Consider the following 11,589-nt stretch of genomic DNA (forward strand, 5'->3'; position numbering starts at 1 on the left):
TACACTGCTAAATTAGGGACGGCTAGCGCAGATAGCCCACGTGTAGCTTTGCGCGAAATTCCAAAACAAACAAACAATTACGCTACGAGTAAGACACTTTGTATCAATAGCTCGATTTGTTCATTCTTCTTTCTTTTGAAGTAACATATTATTTTAGTTAGTATAAAACATAGTGAAATGTCCGTATGATATTTATCTACGGGTTAATTGTTAATTTTCATTTATTTATAAGATCAAAATTCTCTTCCGTCTCTTTGGAATGGTGCATTGTCCATTATATGGTTGAACTGTACTTCTGACGCTTCTGATTTGGTACATTTAGCTTTGATAACGATTGTTAGAAGGTGAACATTAAGCTATTGTACTAGTTTAAACGACTAAACAATACATCTCTAAACAATAACCGATATGACAAGGAGTAAATGATGCTACATGCATGTATATTGAAAATATCAAAGCTATATTAACTATTCAGCAGCACAGATCCTGATGTGTTGTCATTATGTAGTTAAAATTAATGAAGTGGTGGCTCAGGTTATAAGGCTAGCCTTGAAGTATCGTATTTGTAAAACAGTGTTGGGTGAAAATAAGATAACTAGTCGTTATTAAACTGAGCGTTTGGTGTCAAATCACCTTGTATATCATACGTGCGGAGTATTAGCGCAATAATTCACGTGATACGTTGAATTTGGCGCAAAACTACTCGAAAGCTATTTGCGTCAGCTATCCCTTATTTGGAAGTGGTAGAAGAGAGTGAAGGCGGCCAATCAACACGACGCTTACATAAGTTTTGTCACGGTTACTTTAACTCTCATAGTTTATTGAAAGATAACTGTTGAATTTGTACTGTCTTTTAAACGCTCAATTATTGTTAAAATATTTTTTTAAGTATTTTTGAATTACTTCCATAAATATTAACTTACGAATTTGATTAGTTAACAAAAGTAGAAAGTATTCAAAAAGAATTTAATTGAAAAATAGATATTGCGGTTTTCAATACAGCGTCAGGATTTCGAACAGTTTGGGGGAACATGTTAAAATACAAATTACCATATAGTAAAGAATTATTTAACTGATAAGATGGTAACATTTCCTTAATATTGTGTTAGGCGTTACACATATGAACACGTCTTATTCTGACAAATAAGCCTCCTAGTGGCTCAGCTGTAAGTCTAAAATCAGGGTTTCGATATCCGTGGTGGGCATAGCACAGGTAGCTCATTGTGCAACTTTGTGCTTATAAACAACCAACAAACTGACTCATAATAAGCTTTACCTGCTTCTGATATACTTTGAGAGAATGATTTAGTGCTGTTTTAAAAGTATTTGTAATTATATTTCTCAAGTGTTTTAAAATATATATAAAGCTTATAATATACAAAGCCTCTGAGGCCTACTGTTTAACACGTTATTTCTTATCCTCACCTGTCCTTTTATTATCTTGTTTCATTTTGTTTCGGATCCGATTGAAATCTATCATACTGGCTTCAACATGCTTGTCACCGTTGAAGGGCATCATCATGTCTGATTTAAGATCCTCTACCATGTCCAGGTAAGCACGGGAAAATGGTCGAACTGGTGTGCAGCAACAGCATATCCATATTAAAAGACAGCCCACAGCCAGACAAGTCCTAGAATAACGCATTTCCTGTAAACAGAAATAAAACACTCGTTAGTTTATCTCCATCGCATTTAACTACTAGCTTTTCTTTAGCGTTAATTTCATGTTTAATCTATAAAATGATAAGTAAAATTGGATTATCAATAAGAAATTGTGAGTATAGTATTAGTACGAGTTTGAAAGGTTTCGTTTGAAAAAAATTAAAGTTGAATATTTTAGTGACGTTGATATGAACTAAATTTCTTATGAAGCTTATAAGTTTTAAATCAGAACTAATTACATAAATTCAACTCGAGGCATAACAGAACTAATTACATCATTTCAACTCGAGGCATAACAGAACTAATTACATCACTTCAACTCGAGGCATAACAGAACTAATTACATCACCTCAACTCGAGGCATAACAGAACTAATTACATCACTTCAACTCGAGGCATAACAGAACTAATTACATCACCTCAACTCGAGGCATAACAGAACTAATTACATCACTTCAATTCGAGGAATAATAGAACTAATTACTTAACTTAAACTCGAGGCATAATAGAACTAATTACATAACTTCAACTCGAGGCATAACAGAACTAATTACATCACTTCAATTCGAGGCATAACAGAACTAATTACATCACCTCAACTCGAGGCATAACAGAACTAATTACATCACTTCAATTCGAGGCATAATAGAACTAATTACTTAACTTCAACTCGAGGCATAATAGAACTAATTACATCACTTCAACTCGAGGCATAACAGAACTAATTACATCACTTCAATTCGAGGCATAACAGAACTAATTACATAACTTCAACTCGAGGCATAACAGAACTAATTACATAACTTCAACTCGAGGCATGACAGAACTAATTACATCACTTCAACTCGAGGCATAACAGAACTAATTACATCACTTCAACTCGAGGCATAACAGAACTAATTACATCACTACAATTCGAGGCATAACAGAACTAATTACATAACTTCAACTCGAGGCATAATAGAACTAATTACATAACTTCAACTCGAGGCATAATAGAACTAATTACATAACTTCAACTCGAGGCATAACAGAACTAATTACATCACTTCAACTCGAGGCATAACAGAACTAATTACATCACTTCAACTCGCTACTCAGATTTTGAATCCAATAATTCATGGTTCGCAACCCGTTGCCACAACATCACGCTTCGCACTTTAAAACCGTAGGACGATATAAATATGACGATCAAATCCTACTACTTAATAAGAAAACCGTACCTCAAATGTTGACGGGGGGCGCTTTTGACCAGCTGCCTTCCGTCTAGTCTATCAGCTCAAGATTATAGAAGGCTATGGGCTGATAGCTTTGCATTATAATTTTGAAAAACAATTACGAGGAAAAAAGCTTGCTACTATAGTGACCAGATATGTAGCTGTCGATTTTCGTCTTTTGTTAGAAATATTATCAATTAAAGGTTTGTCTGCAATTAACATTGAATTTATAACTTGGTTTTGATTTTTTTGTCATGCACAAAGTAGCATAAAACTAATGCTCAATATATTCTTCAGTTTTAATGATTGAAATTCTCTGGCATTCGAATATGTAAACCTAATAAAGAAGTTAGCAGTGTCTCGTGTTTTCGTGCAAGCTCTTCGCTCTTTTCGTTAACGCTCATTGAGTAGGTTTGCTGGAAATTAGGCTTGGTTCCCGTTTAACTCATGTTTTTATCTACCAGGTTGTTAATAGGATAATAGGAAAAACTGTCGACAGTATAATTATTGTAGCTTCTGAAAGACGTAATTCAATTTTAATGATTGAGGAACTGTTGTTGTTTGTAATTGCAAAATTATTTGAAAACGTTGTGCCCATTTTTTAAACATAATTAAAGCACATACTAAGAGCAGCGATCTTTCTTTATATTTATTTATTATCTTTGCTTAATACTTGAAATAGAAGGCTATAATAAGGAGCATTTCGAGAGAGCAAAGATAATAGGGGTCATTTCTTTTCATTTTTCTGCTGACTTGGCAGAATTGAGAATACAGATAAAGCGAGCATGCTCTCTCTCCCTTTTCTGTCTGCTGAATTTATCGTAAGAACTCAATGTCTTTCGCAGACTTGATATCTCGATCAGAAACTCTGATTTAAGAACAAAAAAAGCTCGTTAACTTCGTTATAAAATTTTCGAGACAGCACTGGACACTTCAAAGTTTGGTGCATTTCTTCGGACTTTTGTCATGAAAGCAGCATGTAATTAACGTACCCTTTTGTAACTTAAATTGATATCCGTCATACAACGGAGTAGCATAGTGTAGCAGTTATTGATGTTTGAAAGTAAATTAATGTTGTATAGACCCCTTGCTACATAAAGTCGGGCAATATTGTTTAGATTCCCTTGCTACACAAAGTTGGCTGATGTTGTTCAAGTTCCTCCTATACTAAGCAAAGCTAGACGATGGTATTTAGAATTTCTTGCTACCCAAAATGTATGATGTTGTTTAGATTCCATTGCTACACAAAGTTGGCTGATATTGTTCAAGTTCCTCCTGTACTACGCAAAGCTAGACGATGGTATTTAGAATTTCTTGCTACCCCAAATGTACGATGTTGTTTAGATTCACTTGATACACAAAGTTGGCTGATGTTGTTCAAGTTCCTCCTATACTACGCAAAGCTAGACGATGGTATTTATAATTTCTTGCTACACAAAATGTACGATGTTGTTTAGATTCACTTGATACACAAAGTTAGACCATGTTGTTCAGATCCCCTTGTTATGTGAAGCTGAGTTATGTTGCTTAAGTACCCCTACTACGTCCCCCTCTCTGTTACAAGAAGCTGGGGATGCTAGTTATGTCCTCTTACTACGTGAATCTTAGAGATGTTGCTTAAGTACCCCTACTACGTCCCTCCCCTCTGTTACAAGAAGCTGGGGATGCTAGTTATGTCCTCTTACTACGTGAATCTTAGAGATGTTGCTTAAGTACCCCTACTACGCCCCCCCCTCTGTTACAAGAAGCTGGGGATAATAGTTATGTCCTTTTACTACGTGAATCTTAGAGATGTTGCTTAAGTCTCCTTACTAGGTGAAGCTACGAGCTGCTGTTCACGTCCATTTTTCCACACAGAGGTAGGCGTTGTTTACATTTCTTTGCTATACAAATTTTAGAGATATTGATCAAATTCTCTTGTTATACAAAACTATAATATGTTGTTTAGGTTTCATTGCTGTGCGAAGCTGGGGGACGTTTACTTGTTTATAATGTAGGATGGTTACCAGCGACCGAATACCACAAGTGTCAATATCTGTACTTTTATATGTGGATGACATCACCAAGTCAACCTCCGAATACCACAGGTGTCAGTACCTGTACTTTTTATGTGTGAATGACATCACCAAGTCAATCTCCGAATACCACAAGTGTCAATATCTGTATTTTTTATGTGTGAATGACATCACCAAGTCAACCTCCGAATACCACAGGTTTCAGTATCTGTACTTTTTATGTGTGAATGACATCACCAAGTCAATCTCCATGTGTGAATGACATCACCAAGTCAACCTCCGAATACCACAGGTGTCAGTACCTGTACTTTTTATGTGTGAATGACATCACCAAGTCAATCTCCGAATACCACAGGTCACATTTCAGAACTTTTTTTTGCATGGGAACATTCCCAGTGCAACCTCCGAACAGACTTAGTGTACGATGAGGTCAATCCTCTGGACCTTTTCATGTTCATTGTATACATGACATCACTAAGGTAATTCGTGGAATTTCTTAATATATGCGACAAAACCAGATCAACCTTTTTATTGGTTTCTATGTGCGCGTGACATCGTCAGGTAGGTCTCTTGATTTGTCTCTGTACGTGTGGCATTATCACATCAGGCAAGTCTCTTAACCTCCTCAGTACATGTAGCGTTACCACATCAAGCTAATCACTTGCCTTCCTCGTTACATGTGGCTTGCCACATCAGGCCAATCACTTGCCTTCCTCAGTACATGTGGTGTTACCACACCAGGCCAGTCTCTTGACTTCTTCAATACATGAGGCATTACCGTATTAGGCCAATCACTTGACTTCCTCAGTATACATGACATTACCATATCAGTATAAGTCCTTATATATGCAATAGCTATCTCAAGTAAATGGGAGGGTAATAAGTCTTTGATAGTCATCCTGAGCTACAACTCGCGCACTGTGATTCTGAAACGGTCGCAGGTGCAGCCATTGACATTAGACTTATTAAGTCTATACACAGCAGTAGAATGCTCTTCCAGTCAGACCATGAAACCTCCTAATTTTGTTAGCGCTGATTGCTATAATTTAAACTAATATTCAATATTAACGATACACAAAGTTGTTCGGAACAGTAATAAATGCTAAGTTATTTCTACATAAAATATAGTACATTATTTAGAAGGCTACCGCCACACATTCGCCCATTTTATGTTAGACAAAGAAGGTTGAGTCAATTCTTATTGTGACTATTTCTGCTTACGTATTTCTCAGTCATGAATTATTCTGATAACAATAAAACAGTATGACGTTTCAATCGAACAACAGGAAAAGGTCATACTTTATTATCGCATGTTTCCCGATGAGTCAGCGGTAAGTTTGCTGGCTTACAACACTAACATTTGGGGTTCGATTATCCGCAATGGACAGAGCGCTGATAACCTATTGTGGCTTTGGGTTAAAAAAAACCAAAAAACAACGAGCTAGGAAATCCTAATTATCTAGCGTTGCATAAGTTTATGTATATTATATATTAGGATGCATTATTTACTGTTGAGCTTGATGATAAGGATACCAATGCTGCAACTATATTCATAGTGAGTAAATAAATAAATAAGTTTAATTACAACTTATATATATCAACACAAATTTGCCCTAATCACCGTAAAGCGACTCAGTTGATTGTTTGGAAAGACATTACGTATTACATACAATGTTTCTTTACGTCAATTTTTTTTTCCACCAAAAACTCTCCAGGAAAATTGTCGCAAACAGACGTCAAGTACAGCCTGAAGTTGTGTTTACATATAAAGCTCCCCAGCTACTTGGAACAAACAGAAATGTAAACAACATTACATTTATCCCGTTATTAGGATTTCTTCGGATTTTGTCGAGGCCACCAAGTGCGTGGTGAGAGCGATAATATTCAGTATCGTGGATATGTCACAGGATTACAAAACAAAAAGAACGAAATCACAATAAAACGAACGGATTTTCATGAGCGTTGTATTCGAATATGTATCTTATCCATGTGGCAAAAAGCATTTAGATTATTGATTAAATATAAGTTACCAACGTGGATTCATTCCTGTTTTACCGACACGCCTAGCCTTCCACAAATGAGTGCATTAAATTCGTTGAATTCACTCTACCTACACAATCTACCAGACTTTAGGGTTGTGTATTACGCGGCTGAATGAACAGCGCATATGATATTATGCAAAACAAAACTATTGCAATACGTCTGTAAATTATTGCGTAGTGTATGTAGTTCAAAATTGCGCTAAGATAAAGATTCAAAGTGTTTACCATATAAAAGAGGACGGAACAGGAAACGTTATAATTATTTTTTAATTTCCGCTGGCATTATAAATATTGAGAAATGAAATATACTTTACCTCGGAAATATGGAAAACCTTTTGTTTATTCTTGCCATAGAGGTTCACATTTAAGTTTAGTAATCTGTTTTTTACCCGTAAAAATCACGTTACAAATGCACTTAACGGTAGATGTTTTCGATCTTAGAAACGACAACCCCCCCAAAAAACCGTTGTGCCATAAAAAGAATACTATTGTTTTATGATGTTTTCAATATTAGAAACGCCAAAAAACACCCCCCAAAAAAACCGTTGTGCCATTAAAAGAATACTATTGTTTTATTATGTTTTCAATATTAGAAACGCCAAAAAAACACCCCCCCAAAAAAAACTGTTGTGTCATAAAAAGAATACTATTGTTTTATGATGTTTTTAATCTTAGAAACCCCCAAAAAACAACCAAAAAACCGTTGTGTCATAAAAAAGAATACTATTGTTTTATGATGTTTTCAATCTTAGAAACTCCTAAAAACCGTTGTGTTATGAAAAAGAATACTATTGTTTTATGATGTTTTCAATCTTAGAAGCACCAAAAAAACATCCCCCCCACAAAAAAACCGTTGTGTTATATAAAAGAATATTATTGTTTTATTTATTTTTACTAATTAGTAAAATATTGAAATCAATAATAATTGAATTAGAGACAAACGGTACCATCGCTTTCAAAAAATAGTTCCTTCCGACAAATATGTATATATATATTTATTGATGGGCCCGGCATGGCCAGGTGGTTAGGGCACTCGACTCGAAATCTGCTGGTCGCTGGTTTGAATCCCCGTCACATCAAACATGCTCGCCCTTTCAGCCGTGAGGGCGTTATAATGTGACGGTCAATCCCACTATTCGTTGGTAAAAGAGTAGCCCAAGAGTTGGCGGTGGGTGGTGATGACTAGCTGCCTTCCCTCTAGTCTTACACTGCTAAATTAGGGACGGCTAGCGCAGATAGCCATCGTGTAGCTTTGCGCGAAATTCTAAACAAAACAAACAAAAACAAAAAAATTTATTGATGTTCGATAACTTTCTATCAAAGTGTACTTTGAAAGATTTTTGTAAGGTTATAGGTTGATTGAAACCGAACTTATACCAACTGAAATGCATATAAAGAAAGCTGGGTGTGCTTGTGTAATGTGTAAAGGTAATATATTAAGCCTATAATATATTCCATACAATGGCATTAAAGACGCTAGGGGGTTAAAGAAAGGTTAAAAAAGTGCATCTCTTCTAGCTTGGTACTGGTTTGACTTAGAATATTTACATTAAGAACATTATAAGTAACTTAAATTGAAAGAAATTACGCAAGTCTATCACATTTTAGATATATATTTAGTTTAACATTCTATAAAACCCAGAACACTGGTGTAGCCCTAAAAATATATAGTTACATTGTAAAGTTCACATGTTGTTAACATGGAGCACCACTGTTTCTTTTACCTAAGGTTTATTTTTTTTCATATGTAAAAGCTGATAAATATATAATAAAAACCATAAAGTACATCGGAATTAACATTTTTGCGTTCAGGCAGCACTAAAATGTTTGGAAAATGGCACTCTAACTTGTGACTTTACTTCACAAATAAATTAGAAATATTCGGAAAAAAGAGCTTGCTACTGTAAAACTCTGACTGTTGGTACCAGGAGTACCAACACAAGATGAATGTTGTAAGCAGGTACGACACTTCTTATAATTGTCTGGAAAATACAAAATAAGAAAATTAAAGTAAAATACAAAAGTGAAAGTTGACTTGCAATTGATTTTATTATGTCAAGTTGAGAGCGAAACAGATAAGTGACGTCATACGTTTTTTTGTAGGGCCGGGATATGCCCAGTGGTTAGCGTGCTGGACTGCGGATCTGGGGCTCCGTGTCTCGCATCTTGTTACTCCCTCCTCTCCAAGTCGCGATCCGTACTTTGCAACTGCGGGTGTGTTATGAGAGTGACGGTCAACTCCCAAGATTACGTCTTACAAGAGTAGCCTACGAGTTGGCGATGGTTGATTTTGACTAGCTACTTTCTATCCCTCTAGGCTATCACTTCAAAGTTATGGATGGCTAGTGCAGATAGACCTCAGTAGATTTATGCGAAATATAACAACCAAACGTTTTTCTAATGATCATTAATTAAGCCTAAAAGCCTTTAAAGCGATACTCACATTATGTATAGGTATATAAAAAACTCCTGCTTTAGAGAAAATATGGTAGAGTAAGCTGCACTTTTGGAAAACCTTTTACTGACTGCTCATTACGACTGTAGAAATATTTAGTATTAAGGCTTTTATCAAGTCTCTAATGTAGCTCTTAGCATTATTGCAGACCGCTTCTGCCACCACTTTGTTGTGATTGTGTTATACTCGTTCTTCACTTTCCTTCAATTTTATTAAAGTTGTACGCATTTCTATCAGAAATCGACTCATACCAACTTAAACATAGCAAATTTCTGTTTATTACTATAATCAGGTTTAGAAATAAGTTTTGGTTCTTACTGGTAACATATTTTTCCTTCGTCTCTTTTACTTTATTCGTTCTCTTTCACATTTCTCTTATTTCTAGTAAACGTCTGACTTTTATCCTTTCACAAAAATCACGCCGAACATACTTGTTTTCCTTATATCAGATTACAACGCCTCATAATCATAAAAAGTTCTGTAATCCCCATAACAGCTAAACAAGAAAGGCAGCTAATCCCCTCAGTAATTCTCTAACGAATGTAATCTGTTAGGTACTGACCAAAAGCTGACCGTTTTCTCATACCTCTCAACTCCAACCGATGTTCCTTACTCTAGAAATGAGTCGTTGCCCGTAAAAGTTTCATATCTAGAAAGCCCTCCAAAAACGAATGTATGGCTTCCAGAGAACGCTGCACAAATAAGTACACATTTTTATATATTAGAGTGACTGGGCCTATACCCATTTAAAATTTGAGGTATGCACTAAGAGGGTTAATTAGTGGACATTAAAAAGTGTTTGTTTGTAATTAAGCACAAAGATACACAATAGGCTATCTGTGCTCTGCCCACCACGGATATGGAAACACGGTTTCTAGCGTAAGTGAAAACGAATTTAAAATTAATGGTTGTTATTCCAACCTTAAACCTATCTTTAGATTTTCTTTTCACACTTCTGAAATGTTACCTCTATATGAATGAATTATATAGTTATGATGACAGCTACACAAACTATCTATACGCAAAGCTGTCCCTACCTTTGAACTAAAAGACTACAGAGATGGCAGCTAGTCAACAACACCCGACACAAACTACTTTTTTTTCTCGTTAAAAGTGGATTTGCCCTTCATTTTTTAGCACATCCAGTCCCAAAGTGCAAGAACGCGTTTTTGTGACAACAGGTTGCAAAGCATGAACCCTTTGATTCACACTCCAGGAAAGCGAACCATGCCCTATTCGAATCTCTATCGTATATACATCATTCGAGCTAAATTCGCTAATCTGCAAAGTCCTTAAAGCATGTGCAGAAATATCTTAGAGTAATTTTCCTTGTCTTTTAAAACACACCGTGTTTTGGAGATGATTTATTTTAAAACTAATGCACGTGGAAAATGGCAAATTTTTCAATGTATAAAATTTTCTTTTCTTAATAAACCATTGATGAAGAAACTAAATGCATCTGTTATTTATTAATTTAATGTATTAATGCTTTTTAGATTTTGAGTATATCTTTAAGAAACACAGAGATTAATGTTTCTAATACAAGGAAAATATGGCGACGAAAGAAGCGGCATGCTAAAAACAAAATATCTTTTGTTTTGTTTTGTGTATTCACTAAAATGTTTCACTACTGAAGAATAGAAACCTACTTTCAAGATCTCAAGGAACTCATTCCAAATTATAATAATGCTTCGCCAATTTGGAAAAGGTGTTTACACTACAACAACTGTTGTTTACTATTTATTACTTAATTATTATTTTTTGTTGGTTTCATTAACAGTGAATTGATATTTATATCAGCTACAATTAAAGTTTATTGATTATTTTGATTAAAGTTTTTAAATTAATTTTCTAACAGTTAATCGTTTTCGATTTCGATTGTTTTCTCACTTACTATATATACCTTATATTATTGTGGCAGTATGAGCATGATATATTTGGTGTAAGTGGCAGTATGTGCAGGAGGTATTTGGTGTAAGTGGTAGTATGTGCAGGAGGTATTTGGTGTAAGTGGTAGTATGTGCAGGATGTATTTGGTGTAAGTGGCAATATGTGCATGAGATATTTGGTGTAATTGGCAGTATGTGCATGATATATTTGGTGTAATTGGCAGTATGTGCATGATATATGTGGTGTAAGTGGCAGTATGTGCAGGATGTATTTGGTGTAAGTGGCAGTATGTGCATGATATATGTGGT

General features: G+C 35.2%; 1 protein-coding gene across 1 annotated transcript in view; it reads right to left on the reverse strand.

Annotated features, from left to right (window-relative positions):
• The window catches only part of LOC111085171, a 31,819-nt gene that overhangs the window by 14,023 nt on the left and 6,207 nt on the right, over positions 1–11,589 (reverse strand). Inside the window, exon 2 of the mRNA XM_022382600.1 lies at positions 1,426–1,648. Within this exon, the coding sequence (XP_022238308.1) occupies positions 1,426–1,645 (220 nt within the window). The 5' untranslated portion in view covers positions 1,646–1,648. The remainder of the gene's footprint in view (positions 1–1,425; positions 1,649–11,589) is intronic.

The sequence above is a fragment of the Limulus polyphemus genome, unplaced genomic scaffold (assembly GCF_000517525.1).
Source record: "Limulus polyphemus unplaced genomic scaffold, Limulus_polyphemus-2.1.2 Scaffold261, whole genome shotgun sequence".
NCBI classification, from domain to species: domain Eukaryota; kingdom Metazoa; phylum Arthropoda; class Merostomata; order Xiphosura; family Limulidae; genus Limulus; species Limulus polyphemus.